Genomic DNA, 22,534 nt, shown 5'->3' on the forward strand with positions numbered 1-22,534 from the left:
ATAATAATATTAATAAGTATATACTGCCATATTGTACTAGATGAGAAATTATTTATATTGTATATTTTAAAATATGTAATGCACTTAGTATTACTCATCGTATTAATGCAAGCAAATGAGTATGAAGAAAATATTTATAGCAATCATCATCATCCACTACAGAATATCATTATCATCATAATATAGCGACAAGGCAAATAAAGTTCATATTGATGTTAAACATTAAAATAATACCAATGACATTTTTTTTCTTTTTAAAAATAATTTATTATAATAATACATTATTATTATTATAACAATGACAAAGTATATATGATTTATTTGGGGGAGGGCGGGGCAGTCTCGTAATGACTACCGCCTGACGTTGCCCAGTGACGTCAGACGCACAGAACGTCGCCTGTGCAGCCTCCCTTCCTCTCTACTGGCTCAGTCTTCATTCGCAGGCCGGGTACGATCCCAGCAACAGCGTCCCTTACTAGTGAATCCTACGAAACATTGGGCTTCACAATCCCCATCCATCCTTCCAGTAGTCGACATTTCGCGGACAATAAACTCTTGCCGCTGGACACAAGGCACACACTAACATCGAAACGGTAAGCTATGGACCGTCGGCTGCGGCGTCCGAGCAACGTTTCGCTGGCTCGTCTTCCCGTCCGCTTCAGTTTTATTGTCGCTTTGTTCTTTTTGGGCAGCAGCCATTTTTAATCGTCTTGTCCTGAAGGTTGGCTGCGGTGCCTTTCGCCCCGGCTCGAGAAATATCCCCCGCTTGGGAATGACTCGCTCTGGGGTTCCAAACTGACAGCTTCCTTGGAATATCGTCGTCTTTTTGCGGTCATCTGAATACTGTACTGAATGTCCCCGGCCTGTGTTGAAGGCTTGTGTGTGAAGCACTATAAATCCAACGGGATAGTCATTTCCCCCCTGGATAATTTCCTCACAACGATCCCCGCAAATAACCACCGTTTGGTGGATTATTTGCACCGCTTTATCTCGGGTTGTCTTTTTATTTTGACAGCACAAATATGCGTTCTAACCTTACAAGTGTTTGTATGTTTACATAGCCATTTTCTGTTAGCCGCCAGGTTAGCATCGGCTGTTAGCGTCATAGCCGGACGATGCTTGTTTTGTCACCAAAAAGCATCGTAAGTGAACACTTTTCTGTGTTTTGACGGCGATATAATCGCGCAGTTATCCTGAAAAAACATTTTAATTGCATTTTTTGTGCGCGCTGGCTTAGCGTCACGCTTCGTTTCCTTTTGGCTAGCTTGGCTGTTTGACAAACAACCTTGTTCTGCGGCCTGCTAATTCATCAGGTTTTTTTTTAAACACAACCGCCTCCATTTCAACAAGCTAAGCGATGTCATTTTTCACACACTGACCGTTTTGAGGTTTAAAATGAACACTTAACGTCAAGCATATGACAGGAGCTAGCTGTCATCACGTTAGCGTCTGCGTGACGTCATAATGCACATCTGTCGCTGCAAAGTGGTTTAAACGGTCTCATGAAGGAAAAGCGTTAAATTGACTCAAAATGGACGATGTTTTGGTGTATATCTTACATTGTCTTGTCCTGTTTCGGGTTGTTGTGCTAGAATAGCAATACTTATGGTTATGGATTAATTATATGCATTTTTTTGTCTTTGTCCTTGTAATAAGTGGATTATAGTGAACCATAGCTATGCACGGAGGTTAGAAATTAATGGCAAAAAATTACACTCAAGAAATATGGGCCAGGCCAACACGGCAGGGATAAGCAAAAACCCAAGACGTAAAACGGTATAAAAGCTTTTTTCAGTACTTTTGTCCACCCCTTATGCTGTAAATACAGTGGGATTTATTCAAACAAACCAGAACACTTTTAATATTACTTTTCATCCGATGTCGCTCTCTTGTTACCAATGTTCTCCCAATATAAGGTAAAGTATGCTTGCTTCAAGATGTTTATATGTCACTCCCAGTTAGGGGTGGGCGATATGACGATATTAGAAGAAATGCAGGGCTCACGATCTGTCATTTCTGTGGAATCGTCTGATCAAGATATAAAGCATTTCAGTACTATTTGACCGTCAGCTCATTTTCTGCCACTGACTGCCCCTGACACGCGGCCTGCCCCTATTTGACAGCCAATCAGTGTGGCCAAGTACCGCACACGCCTCGTCGCACCCCCAAACAAACAAGCGTGAGGCATGACTGCAGAGGAGCCAGTTTGTTCCGAAATCCATCGTCCATAATATAACTGTAATATACAAAGATCAGGCGAAAATCATGTGCAAAGTGTGCAAGGCGAGGATGAAGACAAGTTACGGCAACACTACCTGAAACGGTGGCGTCCCACACAGTACAATGAGAGCCAAGCTAATAACGAGCAGCGACAACAGCTCGTACCTGCGCCTCCAAACAGCAGACCGTCACAGAAGCGTTCACCAAACTCACGCCGTATAAGTTGTTGTTTTTTCCCCCCAAACAGCGCCATTCCTCGCATGTATGCAAAATGTAGAGAAATAGCGGTGCAAAAAATACAAAATGTGCAGGTTTTTTTTTACAAGCGACCTGTAGCGTTTGTGAAATGATCAGGCCAAGCGGCAAACCAACACTTTAATGCCAATTTGCAAAAGTTACCCGCCCATGCCAGAACACAACACGCAAAACGTGCGTAGCTGAAGTCTGGGTTGCATTCAAGGCCCGTTCAGACCATCGGACACTACATAACCCGCGACGCACTCAAAAGGGTTGTTAACTTGTTAACAATATTGACCTTTATTTATAAAATGTGCTTTTTACTCATCAGCAGTTTGTTTTAACTTTGTGTTTACAGTACATGCTCCACTCTATTTTCTCTCCTTTTTTTTTTTTTTACATGACTTTATACCAGCCAAGTTGTGTGCTCTTTAAGACATTTGCTGTTTTGAATACAGTACACTCTGACTTTTGTTATTGTTTTGCTGCTTTATAACTAATATTTTTCTTTACAAAATGTATTTATTTTCACAAACTAATAAGTCTAGCCTTACTAGCTGTATTCAATACTATAATTTAATATCTATTTTATATCAACAAAATAAATCGTGATAAAATCGAAATTATGATTTCATAATTAAAAAGTCGTGATATTCAATTTTTGCAACATCGCCCACCCCTACTCCCAGTTGACGTTTAGTGTAAAAAAATTGGTTTTCTCCCAGGACTGCGCACGGTTTCCTCTCACATTCTTCCAAAAACGCGCTAACATATAATATGAAATGCTATTGACACACCAAAGAAAATTAGTATAGCCAGGAAATATAAACCTAACAATTGGTACTGTAACACACATGTTTGCAGCAATGACTACTGCTCAGTTGGGGACCTTTTCTGCCTCTTCTTTGTAGACATCAGTGGTGTGCCTGGCAACAGTTTGATCCAGCTCAAGCCGCTTCGAATGTTTTCTTGCTCTCTGCCCCTCTTCTTCTTCTTGTGATTTAAAGTGATCTCATCCAGGAGAAGCCCATCACTGCCATCTAATGGACATTTAAGTTTCAATGATGGCGCCGTGTTGTCTGGATCGAGCGATTGATTGTCGGCCTGTGTCAGTGTTGGAACATGTCGTCTAAGGTCTTTGTCCATGTGTTCATTTGGAAAATGTCTTTTGGACTCATGGTTTCAATCAGCATCTTCATAAGTTCTTTTGCTTTCCTTATTGGGTTGGCAAGCTTTTTATCCGACGTTTAGAGTAACCTTTGTGATGCCCTAAAAGAAGGCAAGGAGAGGAAAATGAACAAGAACTGTGATTGGAATATAAAACATGAACAAATGAGCAGAGCGTAAACATTGAAGTCAGTGAGAGCATTATGAAGCAAGGTTGCCATATTAAGCGACAGCTGAGCTGCATATATATTTTTTATTTGTTTTCCAAAGATAACGTAAACAACTTTAAAACTGCATCGTCGTGGACAATAGGGAACGTCGAATGTTGTTGTCATAATTTGCATATGCGAAATTGCGGAAGCCCACCGGACTGTTGTTGACAATCAAGGTGTGCACTTTTGCAGCGTTTGCTCCACCTTATTGTCATATTTAACGGTATGGTGGAGTTACACTCTCTGAAATAGGTTTGGGGGTCCGGTAGCCATGCCCGTAGTCTGTTCGCGTCCCGTAAAAAAATGGCTTTCTGCAACATAATGTAAAATACAGGATCTTGAGGACTATACATAGGTTTTGCCCAGCATGGAGTGGTGTTTCCAAGACAAAATACACGCTATGACAACAACAGGAGCACTAAATGTGCTGTGACGGTGATGAGATGGTCAACCCTTTTTTTTCCACCATTAAGTATTGATATTTGTTAAATAATATATTTCATCAAATATACTGTATGTATCCAAATTTGTATTGAGTTCCCTAAATCTAGTGAAATGTTGAGTTTTCTTTCTTGAGTTTTATCGTTCTGGCTTAAATATTTCTGGTGTTTTGATTTTTAATATTTCCACTCTTGTTCTTCTGTGTAGAAAAAGAAAAGCACTGGGAAGAGGCGCAAAAACAAATTTCCATACTCGATGACATTACATCGCAATGTCCGATCGTTTGGGGCAAATAACCAAGTCCAAGGATGGGAAAAGCAAGTACTCCTCACTCAGCCTGTTTGACAAGTACAAGGGAAAATCAATAGAAACTCAGAAAAACTCAGGTACCTTTTTTATTTTGCTATTGTCAACTCACATTTTATACTGTGTTCACACTTATAAAGCATCATTTGGTTCACATTGCATTCCCACAAAACAGCTTTAACATAAATTAAAATGCAAAGTAAAAAGCATATTGCCGTTGCCCCCAACAAATAGCAGGTATCTTCAAATTTCGTCATTTAATTTTTTTCCCCAAGGAAAAAAAAGTCACAGTCTTTTTTTTTTTAACACCTTTTCTGCATTTACACTCACATTTATAAGAACATAAGTTGCCCAAATAGAAAAATATTGCAAGCTTATCTGGAGCAGCTGTTTAACAATATATCTTTTTAACAGAACCAAAAATCAGATGTCAAATTTAATACACACAGTATTTGCACAATTTTTGGGCTCCAACAATAAGCTTTCATCACCAAATTTAGTGAGAATTTTTCGCTTTTTGTTGGACACCGATATATTTGTAAATCCAAGGTTTGGTTTGGTTTCTGATACAAGAACATTTTTAGCTACTTTTTGATTGACATGCAGAAATCCACAACCTAGTTGGGCAATGTTATTTTTACATATTGTGACAAAACATTCAAAATAACGCTTTTATTTTTAAGGGTAAATACAGCCTTGAGCAAGTATCCTCCTCTTGTATCTTAACTACATTGCTCTCGCCATCAGTTCCACGACATGGCTTGCAGAGTCTTGGCAAAGTGGCCGCAGCCCGGCGCATGCCCCCGCCCGCTCACCTACCGAGCTTGAAATCTGAAAACAAAGGAAACGATCCCAACGTGATTATTGTCCCGAAAGACGGTACAGGATGGGCAAACAAGCCGGAACAACCCGAGCAAAAGAGGTAAGAGGGGATCGTTTATAAAGTCCCGATGTCTTATCTCACAGCTGTCTGACGGGGTTTGTTCTTTTCTCGTCTTTGTAGTTCTGTTGCATCAATACCTCAGCTGCCGGAGTCGCAGCTGCAGCCGGCTTCACAGAAGTCTGTCTCCAATCTTCAGAAGCCACCGCCAGTAGCCAACCAGGAGGTGCGTGTAGTTATTAACCAGGCACAGAGATTGTCAAAGTGTTCTATACGGTTCACTTGTATTAAACTTTGAAAGGGGAAGTCAACCCAAAAATATTATTTACAAAAATGTTGAATGTGCAGCCATTTTTGACTTATTCTTGACTGAAAATGACATCACATTTACTCAGGGCTCAGGTAATGACCAACCACGGCTCAGCTTGTGAATGTCACATGATCAAACTCAGAAAACAGGTGATTGGTCGTTAGCTGAGCCCTGAGCAACTGTGATGTCATTTTCGGTTTACAGCAAGTGACAAAATGGCCGCCCACTGAGATGGGTAAATACAGGTGGATTTTGCTGCTTAATTCATATTCCACAAATGCCGTATTAACTCATTTGGTCCCATTTTAAATGTTTTAGTGTCCCAAAGACGTATTTATATGTTTTTATGTTTATTTATGCTAGAGCATACAGAAGGCTTTGATGCATCCTCTCAACTGCAAAGAACGGTTGAATAAATTGTTATTATTACACAAACGGCCAGCAGCTGGCAGCAAAGCATAGGAAATGAACCATGACCATGTTGAAAAAACTCTCAATTACTCAGAATTCGAAGTAGATTTGTGAATAATGATGAAACTTAGCTATATTCTAATGCTAATTGCTGCAAAACAAAAACAGATAGAAATATACTTTTTTTTTTTCCTGATGAAAGAAGAGACTTTAATCTTTCTTTTGGCAGGTTATGTTTTTATAGCAATAGAACACACTATTCTGTGGGCCTTGCAAAATCAGTCAAAATCCAGTAAAACAGCCGGGAGCGAAGGGGGTTGCTTCAGTGAAAATGGCTGGGAGTGAATGAGTTAATCAGAATACCGTGCTTAGATTAGTTTTTGTTAAACTTGAATCATTCAGCACACTTTTTGAAGGCTCGTTTTCGTTACGTTACAAACGATGCGTGATGAACTCGTTTGTGCAATGGCGTGAAAATATGCTGTTGAGGTCTGTTAGAGCCGTACTTGCTGTTTTTTGTTTGCTTGTTCTATCATATGATCACTTCTCTGACTTGCATAAAAATGACGGTTACGTAGCCGCCATAATAACCTAACTCCGAGGACCCCCTCTATAACCACTTTTGTGGAGTGGAAAAATGGTTTAAGTTGGCGGTCTCAAATATCCCTGCTTTTAATTTTTTTTCTATTCCACAGAACACAAACGCAGGTGGACCAAAGCAATGGGCCCAGCTAAATGGAAAGGCAGTAGAGCAAGCTGGTGAGTCAACTCACACTTGGACTGGAAATATATTCTGGTATTCTGAGCTTTCTGTCTGTGTGTGGCAACACCACAGGTTCAAGGGCCTTAAACCGACTGCAGCCCTTCTCTCACGAGGAATTTCCCACGCTGAAGGCCGCTGGAGAACAGGACAGGGTTGGCAAGGAAAGAAGCGGCTACGATCCGTCGTATGGGCCCGGACCAAGCCTCCGCCCGCAGAGTATGTCTCGCCCTTGCAACATCAGTTCGGGAGTGAATGAACTGGGATCTTTTGAATGCATGAGGAAACGTTAAGTGGGATGTGTTTTGGTCATCTGTACCCATGCAATTAGTTTGTTCATTGCTGTTCCTGAACTGTCCATGTCAAGATGTGACCAGCTGGAGGGAGGGAGGCGGCAGGAACCTCCAGCCCTCATCCTTGACCCTCGGCCTGCCAGCGGACCCCGAGGGCAAGCCTACCGCCCTGGGGGAGACGGGCACCCCTCCCGCCACGTCCCACCCGTCTTCCGCCACCAGCACTGCCTCACCTAGCGCCGTCGTGGCAGCGGCGGCAGTTGCCCAGCCGCCGAGCGGGGACCCCAAGGAGCCCTCCCTGCGTCCCGCTCAGCCACTGCGCAGAACGGCGGTACCGTCAGCCCTGCAGCATCAGCTCCACCACACCTCCAATGCAGTCTACCATGACATGTTGCCAGCTTTTGTAAGTACCAATAACATTTCTTAACAAGAGGAGATGATTTGTGTTTTGAACACACATCATACTGTTGTCAACAGATGTGCTCCAAAGAGACGCGTGAAACTTCAGGTACAGACCACGTCCCTGCTACTATAGCAGCACCAGTCCGATTCGAAAGCAAACCAACTTTTAGGCAGACTTATGCTAAACCTGAACTTCTCAAGTAAGTACATCGGCTGTGTGACAGCTCGCACCTCTATAGGCCCGAGGCTAATTTGACTTTTTTACCCACCAGTGGGGACATTCGAAGAGAGAACCGATTTGTCCGTGCGCCACCCCGGCTCTCGTCCCAGCCCATCCGTCGGCCCAGCGGCCGACCACAACGACCCGCCATCATTAACCCCGACGACCTAAAGGATCTGGATGACCTCGATAACGACTGTGAGGACGGATGGGCTGGTAAATAGTACAAATTTAATCTCCCTTAAATCACATTACAGTATGTCCTCCCTGAACTCTGAGGTCATTATTGTTGGTGTCAATTGAGAAACTGTTCGTTGAGAGCAGCTTTGATCTTACATGTGTATAAAGATGTATTTAAAAAAATTAAAAAATTAAAAGTCTCATGTCCGGGAGATATGTGGTGATCATCCACCACGCGTTTTCTCAGGTCTGCCTTTTCATCACTAAGTGCCAAACCATTAAAAAAAAAAGTAACTTTATAATTCCTATCCTCAGTATACAAGCTCCTTGTTTGTTTGCTGACGCACAATATTTTTCATTGTTTTAGGTCTCCATGAAGAAGTTGATTACAGTGAGAAGCTCAAGTTCAGTGATGATGAGGAAGAGCACTTAGCCGGCAATAAAAACAAGATGTGGTGAGAAGCTGCCCTGTGTTCCGTATCCCCTCAGTTAACCCAATTGCCCCCACTCGTGTAACTAGTATAATTTTGCAGCTCACAATGAATCTGCCTGCGTTTTCTCTAAGGGGTGGGTGATATGGCCTAAAAACGATATCACGAAATTTCAAAGAAATTTGCAGTGGCTATATTTTTGACGATATTAATAATAATTACTGAACAATAGATTTGTGATTGGTGCTTTGGAATTATAGAGTTGTTTAATATGCAGCACAATATTCAAGCCATTTTTTCCCCACAATTGAAATGTAAACCAAAGAGCAAATATAGCAACCGTAATAAAAACAGGCCAGGTGGTGTTTACCCTGTGAGGTCTAATTGTAACATAACTGCTGAACGCACATACAGCACATTTACTTAGCAAATACAAAGAAAACAAACCTTCAAAAGTCAGTGGCAAATTGCATGAGTCTCGAGAAAGTCTATTATTTTCTCCTGTGTGAGCCTCGTGTTGTAGAAAGAAAAAAAAAGATATGGTAGCAGCCAGTCTTTGGCGTCATGCGCTGTACATCGCAGGCAAGTATTGTTGAAAATGTTTTCCCCTGCGATTGTTTAGGCAGTGGTTATTTTGCCGTAACCGGCAACCCTCCTGTGAGCGTTATTTGGCCATGAATGTCTCTGATTGGTCAACAAGAGGAGCGAGAAAATGCCGTGATTTCTTGTAGGCATTACTAGCGGGTATGAATAACGCAAATGTGCATGTTTACGCCGCTACGCAACAGCCACGCGCCCGCCGTCTCGTCGAGAGCACGTAAGCTTAGCGGCCGGTTAGCATCACAAAGTTACGTCAACTATGAGGCGAGTTACCGGTCATAACCACTGCAGATTGTTTATCTTGGCCAAACAATACGCGACCGCTTCAGTATTATCCAACCACCGTCTGTATGTTTGTTTTTCACAAGGAGTGCGTCTAAACAAGAGTGCTCCAGTAATGAACTTTTGTTCACGCCAAACAACACGAGCTGTTTCACATGTCCTTCTCGTGTGTTTTTAAACCTGCGCATCCTCTTAACTTTAACGACAACGGTTGCCCTGCACAATTTGCAAACAATTGTATTTTTTGCATCATATCTGACCTCTTGTAACCAAACAGCCGCCACACGACGAAGGTAGCAAACAGAACTGGCTGCAGCTCACAGCTTCACACGCTCCGATACTTGTTTTATGCAGCAGCAAGCGACGCATGTACACCCAAATAGACACGAAGATGTATGATGGTTACGCATTACGCCATCACGTCAATTTCACGATATTTCACATTTTTATCACCCCAAGAAATACACCGGTAATATCGTAGAAGGTATCATATGGAACACCCCTAGTTTCCACCATATTACACTTTTATCCTTACTGACTGATTGTGTTCTGAATTTTCCAGGGCTGAGTGGGAAAGAGAGAATCGTCGCAACTGCCCGTCATCACTCAGCTCGAATGAGGGCCCTGAAGAGAGTTATTCTTACCACCACCAGGAGCCTGCGAGGAAGACCGACAGCAGATATCTGTCTGCGGACACCCAGGTTAGCTACACACCACGCCGCCTTTTCACACCCGCACTGCACTCTCTCTTGGGATTACTTTGCTGTGATGAACTTATTACTGTATGTTCTTAACTGTTCAGGCCTTTATTGCTAATCATAACTCGTATGTCTCTTGTGGACTATTTAATTTTGAAAGATTATGCAAACGACACCCTTGCTCCCTTTTTACCCAGCCTGTAAAAGCCATCTTTTTTTTGTCACTGTATAGAAGACCTAAATTGACCCCAGATTTTTTTTTTCTGTGCCACTCTTTTAAATGGCACCAAATGGAATGATTGGGGGTACAAATGCTAGCCACCAAAATCTACCAAGATTGTTTTTCACCTTTTGGAGGTAGTGTTAAGGCCTAGATACACCAATCCGACGTCGGCCAAATGTGACCGACGCTTACCCCCCTGTAGCGTCATCCCAGACGTCGGCACGTTGTGTAGAAAAATGACATAAATATGCACCGACACCGACTATTGCGTACATTCAGCGCATTCGCAAGAAGTAATTCCCCTCCGTACCATCGGCGGCGGTAGTCATTATTTAAATTATTTATATTTAAATGTAAACAATGTCTATTTACCACATTTATCACAGCTTTGAAGCCACCTTCTTTGAAGTCGGCCAAACTGTCACTGTGCTGTGCTGTGTCATTTACCGACCTCCAAAATACAATTAGGACTTTTCAAATCGTCTTGCCGAAATCATGCTGAAATATGATCATATCCTCTTTATGGGGAACTTTAATAGTCACGTGTGCTGTCCTGAAAAACCATAAAGTTGAGTTGAGTACTGTTTATCTGCGTTGTCACTTGCTAGCAGCCAATCACAGTGATCAAATGCCCCGACGGCGATTCAACATGTCGAATTTGCTGGAAACATGGAAAATAGGCTGGATAGGGGCTCTCGATGACCGAACTTGAGCACCCCTGATATACACGGTTGTTATCGTGTGAACTCAACTCTGCATGTGAAAAAGTTTAGTAGAAGGCTTTGCTCATAAATATCTCTGTTCCGCTTTCAATCCCAGCAGAAGAACCACAGCGAGCCGGCAGTCGACCCAGAAGACCACCAGCGGCAATCTCAGCCCCCAGCAAGGGCAAAGTTCGCTTCGCCTGAGCTGTCTGAAGCCGTGGAGAGGGCCCGCAGGCGTCGCGAGGAGGAAGAGCGGCGTGCCCGTGAGGAACGGCTGGCGGCCTGTGCAGAGAAACTCAAAAAGCTGGATGAGAAATTTGGCAAAACTGAAAGGCAAACCTCAAGGACGGAGGAGGGCCAAAAAGATGGAGAGGCCAAAGAAGCCCCCTTGTCTCCCAACAGGGATCATAATATAGCAAACCATGACAACTGCCAGTACAATGCAAAAGGTAGCAAACTAAAGACAGGTCACTTGTTGATATTAAGTATAAAATAAATAAATCATGTAATTATTGTTCTCCAGATGAGTGCTCCTCCCCCAACTCCCCCAGCCCTAGTTTCCGCGAGGAGCTCAGTTTCCCCGCCTATCGCAGCAGCGAGGATGATGGCCAGGAGCCCACCTCCCCCTCTGGAGATTTCAGCGGACGCCATGCCTCAAAGCCTGTTCCACCCCGCTTTCAGAAACAACCCCAACCCCAACCCCAACAGCACCAGCAACAGGTAAATACAAACTCAATTCCCGTAGCGCATTTATTGCATTGGAAACGTGTTTACACATGCTCCACAATTAGATGAATCAATGAAGCTGTAATTCCAACTTCCAGGAATGCCCCAAGGTTCCTGAACATATACAGTATCTACTGGACAACTAAGAGGGTCGTCTTTTGAGTCATATAAATGATTCCAAAACTAATCGACTAAACGGTCCAAGCAATCACTGATCCTCCAAAAGTTCGAATTCTTCTGTAATGTTCCTGCTGTGGAAATGCGATAATAGTCATAAGTTTTGGTGCTGCTCACTTGTCAACTAATCGGGGAACAGCACCAATTAGGGATGGCTTTGGGGGGGGGGGGTATGGATAGTAGTCATGAATTAATGAAACACCTTTTAAAAAATGTGCACCAGCAAATTTTACATGAACATTTAATTATTAATTTACTTTTTTACATATAGACCACTTAATTTGTCGTGTCCACTCTGCAGGAGCAGGTCTACAAGATGCAGCACTGGCAGCAGTCGGGCCATCAAGCCACATCTGGCTCGAGTCACACTCAACGGGGTTTCTATCCACCGCATGTCCTCGGCTTTGATCCTCGCTGGATGATGATGCCACCTTTCATGGACCCCCGCGTCAGCCAAGGAAGATCTCCTGTTGACTACTATCCCGGTCCTGTCCACTCTTCTGGTAAGTTCTGACTCACTCCTCAATATGATCCCATGCCATGTTTTATCTGTGTGGTTCTCAAATGAGTTTTTTTTTCCTGTAGGAATGATTAAACCCCTGATGCACCAAGACCGCTTGAACAGTCCTAGTTCTGACGAAGGTCATACCAACCTGCACCAGGAGCAAAGGACCCCTTCCACAGAGCCATATCCCGTCTGGAGCCAAGATGGCTACCCAATGCGCAGCTTCACTCCACCTTACCAGAGGCAGCAAGAAAACCAGGACCACGGTCAGCTTGATGACAGGTCAGTTTCCATGCATTTTTGAGTTCTATAGATATATCACAAGTATTTTTTTATTATGTATCAATTATCACAGTACTGTACTGTTGTCAATATACTGCAATGATGTTCTGTATCTTCTTTCGGCAGAAGTGATATGACCTCCTCCCAGCAGGACACTTATGTGGAGAGGGCCAGCGTGGGCGTGACCCACCCTCAAGATAACCTCCAACATAACGCCTTCCAGAGTCGAGCCTCAGAACGAGACCACCACGACCAGGGGCTGCTGACGAGTGCTCATATTCACACCCAGCATCATGCCGATAATGACTATCTTAAACAAGACTCCAGAGATTGCCATCTGAAGGATAATGATTCTCACGATGAGAACTTTGATGGTTCCAAAGACAACTGGAAACGAGACGGAGGAATCAGTGCTCAGAGTCAGTGGTCCGATTCCAGTACCGGAGTCAGCCAGCCATCAGAGACCACTGGTCGTACTCTGACACGTAGAACTGGGCCAATAAAGAAGCCAGTTCTCAAGGCTCTAAAAGTCGAAGACAAGGAGAATGAGAAGCCCAAACCTGAACTCGAAGAGAAGGCTGTCCCCTATCGTCTGGAGAAAGAAGTCCTGACCAATGTCTATGACTTAAAGAAGGATAACCAGTCTGTCAGCATTAGGCGTTCTGCGTCACCTGTGGTGGAGAAACAGCCTGAAGAAAGGCAGCGTCAGTCCCCGGCTCCTGTTAAAGTGGAGCGCCCTCCAGTAATCAACCATAATGATGATTCCCATAGGGAGAGCGTCTGGGACACCAACAAATTCCAGCCGCCGAGAGATGTTCTGGAAAACACGGAGCCTCAGGCACCACGTCGCAACAACTGGATCTTCATCGATGAAGAACAGGCCTTTGGTGCAGTCAGGGGATCCGGAAGAGGCCGCAGTCGAGGTTTTAGGGATTTCAATTCTCGAGGTGGAGGTCGCGGTGTCCGAGGCGGAGACAACATCAGAGGCGCCTACAACAATGGCGCCGGTCAGGCTCAGCGTACAGGGAGAGGCCGAGCCCAACCGAGAGAGCTGAAGGTGGAGGAGTTCCAGAGAGGCAAGCCACGAAGACGCAACGTCAGCGAGACACTGAGTGAAACCTCTGAGTATGAGGAGCTGCCTAAGAGACGGCGACAGAAGGGCTCTGAAAACGGAGAAGGCTACTCAGAGTCTGGCGAGACTCGTAAAGCTGATCGCGAGTCTTGGCGATCCAACAAGGTGTACACGGAAGACCAGGCTGCTGCTGATTCCAGAGAAAAGGCCAAGGCGAGCAGAGGTTTTGGAGGTCGCATGCTTCCTCCCAGACTGAACACTGGAAACTATGCTAGAGGCTATGGAGGCTCCAGAGAGATGTCCACGTGGAGGGGGCGTGGTCCTCAATTTGGTAGCAGTGGTGGTTCCATGCAAGAAAACGGTTATAGTCACGTAACTGACACGGCTTTCTCCCGTAAACCCCCCGCTGAGCGAGAGTCTCTCAAGTATCCCCCCAAATTCACCAACTCTTTCCTAGAAAACGGCTCAGAGGACCGTGAGGGGGAATACTACTTTGACCCTGACAACCCTGATAGGCAGGCACTGAGGAGGAGGCGGCCCCCGCGTCAAGACAAGCCTCCGCGTTTCCGTCGCCTGCAGCAAGAGCGCGAGCCTGGTTCCAATCAGTGGACCGGCGACGAATACGTAAATGGGGATTTCACAAATCCCTGGCCTGGTCGCCCTAAAGGCAGTGGAGAAGACAACTGGCCCAGCAGCCCCTACCCTGGAGGACGCAGCGGCCAGCACGCTCAGACAGAAGAATGGGACACGGGATCGGAAAACAGTGACTTCGGCGACTGGAGGGAGAAACGCGGGGGGAGCGGCGGCGCCCCTACGCAAGGCCACGCTGACTCGTGCCATGGTGAAGCGGGCTCGATTGAGAAGAGGGAGCTTTCCAAGCGAAGCTTCTCGAGCCAGAGGCCGCTGATTGAACGCCAAAACAGGAAAGCAGAACCCTCAGTGCTGGAGACCAGTAAGATGTCACGTGCACCCGATAACCCACAATCTGCTCCCTTAAACAGGAATGACACCTGGCAGAATGGAGGGACCTCTTGTAAGAGGTGAGATGTCAACCAATTCTTGGCACCCTCAAACATTTTCTTCCCTGGTCTTACACTAGTTTGTGGTCTCTTCTTTTTCACCCCCCCCCCCTACTTTTTCCCTAGCAGGAGCCCAGATGAGTCGGGCCCTGTCTACAGTATTGATCAGTCAGAAGAGCGGGAGCTAAGTGAGTCAGGAAAGAACTTTGACAAGCCAGGACCCATTAAACCAGACATAGTGGAGCCACTTTCCCAGTACGAGCTCGCCGCCTACCCAAGTGAGTCTTGAACAATCTAATGGATGAAATTACAATGCCTCCCGTATTGAAATGAAGTGAGCGTTAATATGTTCCTATTTTCTAAGTTGATGATGATGCCGGGGGACCCGTTTCGAATCCAGACACTTATCAAGATGCGTTGTCCAAAAAACAAAGACGTCCACAAGATGACGATAGACGGAGGAAGGATCAAGGAGTTGCCGTAAGTTCAAAACTTATTTTCGTGAAAAGCATACCGTCACTGTCCTGTGAAAAACAATTAGTCCATTAAAAAAAAAAAAGGTTTTGGGAATGTCTGCATTCTGTTTCATCCCATAAACATAATTATTTTAATTTTTTTTATAATAATAATAAGACTAAAATGGAGAAGTGTTTTTCACAGGACAGTGATGATACTAAAATATTTTTAACCCTTTCCTGCTTACTTCCGGCATTAGGTTCCGGTGAAGAACCGGTCAGTTGCATCCAAGATACCACCGCGCTTTGCCAAGAAGCAGGGAGGCATGAGCATCGAACAGCCAGAAGAGACTCTTTCCTCTAGCAATTTGGGAACGGAAATCTGGGAGACCAACAGCTCTGGTAAATTAGTTTGATGCAGGCTGCACCACTCTGGAATAATGCTTGGAATTACTACATTGACATAATCTTACATGGCTGTTTATTTCCCAGCTCTTTCAGTGCAGTCCTCAGGGGGAGACTCGTGGACTAAACAAATGTCTTATACGGGCAGCGAGCCCAACTCTGAGGTACCACAAAGTGTATTCAACCCTTAATAATTACGCAGAGAAATACTAAACCTCCTTTTTTGTCCAAGGACTCAGACGCAGGTCCAGAGCAGAGCAAAGAGCAGCACAAGCCGGGGCCCATCGGAAACGAGCGCTCCCTGAAGCACCGCAAGGGCTCTGAGGCGGTGGATCGCTTGGAAGGTGGCCCCATAACCCCGGTCAACGGCGTGGACCTCCACGTGGACAATGTGCTCCCTGTGCCCCCCATCGAGTTTGGGGTCAGCCCCAAGGACTCTGACTTTAGCCTGCCGCCAGGTTCCACCCCAGTGCCTGTGTCAAACCCTGTCATTAAACTTCAAGATCCCCTCACCGCCAATGTGAGTGGTGAACTAATTGTTTATAATAAAATGCCTCACCAGTGACCTTCTAGCTAATTGGCAACATCCTCCTCTTTCAGACTATCCCCATGTTGCGCTCCAATCACCTGCAGCCCGGCATCAACCTCAACCCACTGTCCTTTCCAAGTACTGACCTCACCCTTAAGGTACGACAATTCTATACATAATCATTAAAAGGCCAAGCTAACTGCTCAGGTCAGTTTTCTCAGTTTGAAAGTTCGGTTTTCTATTCATTTTTGAGATCTGAAGACTGCCAAGGCTGCTCAATGATTTTATAAAAATGCTGGGTCTTGAGTCACACCTTGTTGCACTGGCAGCATGTTTTGGGTCATTTTCATGCTGGTAGACCCATCCACGTCGCATTTTCACTGTCCTCCCTGGAAAATCGTGTTCGATTTTTGTTTTGAGGTAGTTGTCACGCCACGTTGCAGCCTTCTGCAGCCCCATTCTTATCAGTGGCTATGCTTTTCCGTTTTTCAGATGGAGTCGGCACGTAAAGCATGGGAGAATTCCCAGTCCCTTCCTGAGCAGGGTTCTCCCAGTGGAGGGGCCTCGGGAGTGCCGCCTCCGTGCAGCGTGGGCTCGTCCAGCGGCATCAGCTACAGCTCTTTTGGAGGGGTCTCTATGCCTCCTATGCCTGTGGCCTCCGTAGCGCCTTCCATGTCTTTGCAAGGTACTACTAAAGTTGGACAGGTGTTTTTTGTTTTGTTTTGTTTTAGGGCTGAGATCGATTATTAGTAGTGAACGAGGCTGATAACCGATATTTTGAGTTGATAGTCATTTTCAGTAAAGGGTAAAATAATTGTCAGAATTTTAAAAATATAAGCTCCAACCCTTTGTTAAAATGTCTTTCAGCATATGTTAGTTGAACAACTTTTTCAAATAGCAAAACGTTGAAGGTTTTTATTTATTGTTAAATCTATTTTAGACAAGGGACATCTTTGTTCTAAAATTCTAACAAAATGTTCATGTAGCTCCCAGAGTCATCTCATCATCAGGTCCTAAAAAGGTCATGAAAACTTAAATCATTCACTGCCATTGAAGGTTATAGAAGTCAAAAAATATTTTTGAACTATTTCTATTAGTTAAAAAAAAAAATCCACTTTTGTTAACAAGAGTATGAAAACCTATAAAAAAATGTTTATGTACATTTAGAACAGATATAAAATTTGTGATTAATCGTGCGTTAACTCATAAAGTCATGCAATTAATTACGATTTTAATTGCCCGACGCTCCTAATTTTGAATTGTAATTAATCACATTACTTCAATAGTTCACTCACGATTAATCATACATTTTATATATGTTCTAAATATAATGGCAGTGAATGAGTTAAATAGCGTCAGTGTTTCCTCTACATTCATTTTGGAGTGGTGGTCCATCCCTAAGCTAGAGTGCATATTCTCACAGTTAAAAGCTGGCAAGTCTCTTGAAAAATGCTAACTTCATTTCACTTTCTTTAGGTAGCCATATTCCCCCATTGTATTTGGATGGTCACGTCTTTCCTAGCCAGCCACGCTTGGTTCCACCCACCATGACTCAGCAACAGACATACCAACAAGTATGTACACACACATAATCGCTGACGTGTGTGTTTGTGTCGTCTCTGAAATGGCCCTAATGCTTGACGTGTGCATCCCTCAGGCGGCAGCCCAACAGATTCCCATCTCGTTGCACACATCGCTGCAAGCGCAGGCGCAATTGGGTCTGCGAGGTGGTCTGCCTGTGTCTCAGTCCCAGGAGATGTTCAGCTCTATTCCCCCCTTCAGGTTTTGTGTGCTACCTGATCTAGTCTCTTCGTGTGTCTGTATGCGACATGTCGCTCATTATCCCGCCTTGCTTTTTGTGTAGGTCGCAGGTTTACATGCACCCCAACCTGTCGCAGCCAAGCCCCATGGTGCTGTCAGGCGGAGCCCCACTGAAGGGCCCCTACTCGCCGTTCCCGGGCATGCAGCCATCAGACCTCGTCAAGTCCTCGTCAGGCTCACACTATCAGCCCATGACCGGCAGCCAGCAGCTACTCTATGACAGCCAGCTGAACCAGGGGCCCAGCATGGGATCGTCACAGCTGATGGACTCGCAGCTCATCCAGGTCTGTTTTTTTTTTTTTACTCATTCACTGCCATTGATGACTATAGATGTCAAAAAATCATGTAAACTATTTCTATTAGTTTAACTTTTTTTTCAATTCATAATTTTTTTTATGAAAACCTAGAGACACATTTACTGTACATTTATAACAGATATAAAATTAACTATTGAAGTCATGTGATTAATTACGATAAAAAAATGTAATCGTTTGACGCTCCTTATTTTTAATTAAAACATTTTTTAATTAGGGGCGTCAGGCGATTTTTTTTTTTTGTATTATTTATCACATGACTTCACTAGTTAACTAAAGATTCATCACAAATTTTATATCTGTTCTAAATTTACAATCATTTGTTTTCTAGGTTTTCATACTAGCAAAAGTGGAAAAAAATGTTTGACTAATAAAAATACTTCAAATGAATCTTTTACGACTATAGTCGCCAATGGCAGTGAATGAGTTAATGACAGAAGTGCATCGACAATTTAGTCAGCATTCATTGAAATGTTTCTTCTTCTTTTCACCAGGTGACCATGCCCTTGCCTGGATCTCAGGTGCGCTACGGCTCCGCCCAGCAACACCTCATCCTCCCTCAGTCCATCCAGCTGCAGCAAGGCCAGAATCTGTCAGTGGGAGGGGCACGCCGCATGATGCCACCTGGCTCGCAACCTCACCACATGCCTGGTAGCAGAGAGGTAAACTGAAACACACACTCACACAAAACTATCATCGAACCTCCAAAGAGGAAATGATGTAGAAACTGAGTTTTGAGAGTTTGTTTGAAAAGGGGAACAAGCTAAATATTAAAACAATATTGCAATATACGATAACATCGCTGGTCCTACTTTAGTTATAAGTTTATCTGTACTGCACGCACAAGCCGAATGTTGCAACAGTTTCACGGATGAGACATTGAACCTGTTATGGCACATGGGAGACCAAGATAGATCAACTTTAAAGTGCCCCCCTCCCCCCAAAAAAGGCCTTATTTTTTTTTAGCTGTATATTTTGCCTGTCTGTCAAAATATTTCAGTGCAACCAGTCTGTTGGTCAAAAAAAAAAAAGTTTGTAGGTGGCTGCTTGACATGCTCAGTAAGCTGGCGTCACACGATATGATGAGTATTAGAAGTCCAAAATTAGTTTAGACTTTTTAGGCAGATTTTTCCAGAAATCTAAAGTTTGAGAGCGTTTGCTTTTGGAGCTTCGGCTGCATTCCAATGGATTAAATCTCCCATCCCCTCATGTGATGTTTTGTCCTTATTATTCGGTCAATCCTTAGGGCTCCCAGATGGAAATGAAAGGTTTCCAGTTTTCGGAAAAGCCCAATCATTCGCCGGGGATGCCTGGAGGCTCCTACAGGTGAGTGCAAATGAACCGTGTCAATAAAAATAATGATGATGATTTTTTTTTTTTTTTTAATGCGTTCCCTCCCGCCCCTCACCAGGCCTGGATCTGCTAGTCCAAGTGGAAAGCCTTCTGGCCCGGTTGGACCATTGCCCACCCATCATTATACACAACAGGTACAACTTTGAATTTAGAATTCCCGAGTGGAAATGTACGAGAATTACTGTTGTGTGGTTGTAGCTATTTTGACATCAAGATAGATGATTAACTCTTACTTTTCCATTCTTTTTCGACCCCTGACCCTGTCACCAACCACCACGTCTCACCTGCTCAGGGCTTGGTGATGCACATGCGTCCCCCCACCAGTGGCCCCTTCCCCAGCCCCATCCAGAGACCAGTCATGCAGGTCAACAAACCCGTCATTATCCGCTCACCCCTTTACCCCAATCCCGGCCGAGACCTCTCCCACTCCATCCCTCCCTCGGCCCCCGAGCCCCCCATTAAGGGGCCCGAGGATGGCATGAAGGTGAGCCACCCACTGTAAATATAGGTAATTTCATTTCATCTTCTTTTTTATCTTTATATGTATTGATTGTGTGTGCTGTTAGGTACTGTCTCAAAGTTGCTGTTGATGGTAATATTGATAATTTATTGATTCAAACACGTTTGTAGCATGTCGTGGTTTTGAATTTATAACCATATTTCCCTTGAATTTTTAGGTAGAACTGTGTTGTACTACAGAATATCTGCTTTGTTTTACCTATTTGCGATGAAATGAATGCAACTGAACAGTGACGCGCATAACAGCTTCGTTACTCACTCTGCCTTCTTCTCGGCGCAGTGTAAAAGCGTGCGCGGGGTGCGCATCGCCGTGGGCGAGAGCCAGGCGCCAACGGGGGGAATGACCAGCAAGCTCCGGGAGCCCCTCGCCTCCGCCGGGCACACCAAGCTGCCGCGCACGGGCGCCATCAAACCGCAGGCGCTGAAAGCGGAGGAGGGCAAGGCGTAGTCGTCAAGAGTGGACCTAAAACAAAATAGATTTAAAAAAAGACCACACACACAAAAAAAGATAATAATGGTCATCACCACCCAGCCTACAAACACACAAGCTCCTTGCACAATGTCTGAGCCTTCCAACAAACACCATCAACAATTCCTTCTGTTGACCCGGACACTTACGACGTTACACCACAATGTAAGACTTCTAGAGAGAGATATATATACTGTATATATAAATATATACATAGACACAGCCTTTTAAAAGCAGATCTCCACACGGTCCTCTTTAATTTATTACTTTTTTTTTTCTTTTCCCTGTAAATGGCTGCTTGATGGTTCATTTGTGCGCACCGTTTTTGCCAAACTGTATCAACGGCCTGTTAATGGACATTTTTAAAACAAATTCAAATACAGTTGGGGCACTTGTTTTCCCTTTGTTGATAAGTTTCAAGCTCTTGTCATCTGATTTTTTTTTTTATATATATATGATTACAGGAACAAAAAAAAAGCAAAACACTGCATGTCGACGTCAAATTGCCACAAATTTGTGGCTACATTTGTGTAGATTTCTAGACGTTATTTCTTAAAAAAAAAAAAAGAAAAGAAAGAAAGAAAAAAAGTTTGCTTTTACACACTTGTCTGCTGTACAAAATGGTGAGATTGTTTTGTTCCCCCTTTTCCTCAAGTTCAAGTTGCTTCCACGGTAAACTTGTCACAAATCCAATTGTTTGCGAGTGTTACATGTGACACTTCGTTTAAAGCAGGGGTGGAAAAACTGGGAATGGCATTTAATACGAAAACAATAATCATTTCTAAAATATATAATGAACAATAAAAAGGCTCCCACCCCCGAAAGCACCAAATGCAGTTCCTCAGAATATCATTTTAAGTCCATCGAAGGCCCTCAGTAGGACTTGAATGGTCCTCGGAGGAATACAAATATTCCCTGTTGGGCCTCGGAGGATTTAAATTGGCGGAAGATGGGCAAAAAGATTCCCTCTTGTTTTTCAAGACTTTTTCAGTTACCCCATTCAGCTCAGCCAGCTTCTTATCTATGTGGCACAAGCAATAAATGCAGCAATCAGGGTCCAATTATGAGTTTTTTCCATCACATCCGTTACAAAAGGGGAGCATTGCTTGATTTTTTTCTAATGAACACAGCGAATTACGAAGGACTTTTTCTTTATATACCGTTTTGGAGGAAAAAAGTGAAATTATTTTTGTTGTTTTTAGTAGCCATGTGTAGTCATATATGGTTAATTCAATGAGTCTGCTTTAACTGTACTGTAACCCTCCATGACACTACAAACTGCTTTATGTTGGACAGTGATATAAATATATAAATCTGCGTTTGTGTACACAGTGAGGAGAGAGCATAAAACCCACATTTCATTTGAGATACCACAGATTAAAAAGCAAGGGTGGGGAACCTGCAGCCAGCCATTTGTGCAATTCTAAAAATAAAGTCCCGTGTTAAAGAAAAATGAGTGGGAAAAAAACAACCTTAAAACAAAAAATATGAGTTAAAAAAAAGAAAAAGTTACCCACCCTTGCTTTAGTCGCAGAACAAACTTTGTTACATTGCGATTGTCCAATTTTGGGTAATGTGTCTGCTTTTTATTCCTTGCATAAAGTGTTCCGTGCTTGCTCATTCGAACCCCCCAAAAAAGTTTTTTTCTTTTTACTTTTAAAGATGCATATTTGTTTTTTCTTAAAGTTTTTTTTTTGTCAACAGGACCAGTGCTTTCTACACAGCTGATCCCAGTATTCTATTTATCCTACCCGACGATACCTTTTCAGATATTTGTTCATTATGCGCCCTTGTTTAAGGAAAAAAAAAAGAGCTTATCGAATGAAAAAGAAATAAAGCAGTTGTGGTTTCTTAAAACTACTGTTGTTGATTCTATTCTATTTTTGAGTTCATTAGTGGCATGCTAAATAA

General features: G+C 43.7%; 1 protein-coding gene across 6 annotated transcripts; it reads left to right on the top strand.

Moving 5' to 3' along the window:
- Positions 1-415: 415 nt before the first annotated feature.
- Positions 416-22,480, top strand: prrc2b (proline-rich coiled-coil 2B). Of its 6 annotated transcripts, none has more exons than XM_086096634.1 (32): positions 416-593; positions 4,485-4,663; positions 5,331-5,505; positions 5,587-5,689; positions 6,880-6,943; positions 7,020-7,163; positions 7,312-7,640; positions 7,715-7,839; positions 7,912-8,075; positions 8,407-8,494; positions 9,915-10,053; positions 11,093-11,426; positions 11,501-11,697; positions 12,182-12,383; positions 12,466-12,667; positions 12,794-14,656; positions 14,735-14,779; positions 14,885-15,036; positions 15,123-15,238; positions 15,474-15,615; positions 15,706-15,782; positions 15,851-16,138; positions 16,219-16,305; positions 16,640-16,832; positions 17,624-17,721; positions 17,805-17,929; positions 18,012-18,252; positions 18,777-18,944; positions 19,529-19,608; positions 19,694-19,769; positions 19,928-20,119; positions 20,435-22,480. In XM_086096634.1, the coding sequence occupies exons 2-32, from the start codon at positions 4,549-4,551 to the stop codon at positions 20,600-20,602; spliced, it is 6,492 nt and encodes a 2,163-aa protein (XP_085952760.1). In that variant the 5' UTR covers positions 416-593; positions 4,485-4,548; the 3' UTR covers positions 20,603-22,480. The 6 variants fall into 6 exon arrangements, with proteins under 6 accessions (XP_085952760.1, XP_085952761.1, XP_085952757.1 ...); XM_086096635.1 differs by having other exon boundaries at positions 14,888-15,036; XM_086096631.1 differs by having other exon boundaries at positions 417-593; positions 12,794-14,779.
- The last annotated feature ends 54 nt before the right edge of the window (positions 22,481-22,534 follow it).

Source organism: Leptonotus elevatus, chromosome 15 (assembly GCF_054856555.1).
Source record: "Leptonotus elevatus isolate MCC_2025b chromosome 15, RoL_Lele_1.0, whole genome shotgun sequence".
Classification (NCBI taxonomy): Eukaryota; Metazoa; Chordata; class Actinopteri; order Syngnathiformes; family Syngnathidae; genus Leptonotus; species Leptonotus elevatus.

What these genes read in the sequence shown, in the direction of transcription:
- prrc2b (XM_086096631.1), top strand. Translation starts at nt 4,549, where the DNA reads ATGTCCGATCGTTTGGGGCAAATAACCAAGTCCAAGGATGGGAAAAGC. An exon ending in AAGATCCCCTCACCGCCAAT is followed by an intron (nt 16,139 to 16,218) that starts GTGAGTGGTGAA and finishes CTCCTCTTTCAG; the next exon opens with ACTATCCCCATGTTGCGCTC. An exon ending in ATGCCTGGAGGCTCCTACAG is followed by an intron (nt 19,609 to 19,693) that starts GTGAGTGCAAAT and finishes GCCCCTCACCAG; the next exon opens with GCCTGGATCTGCTAGTCCAA.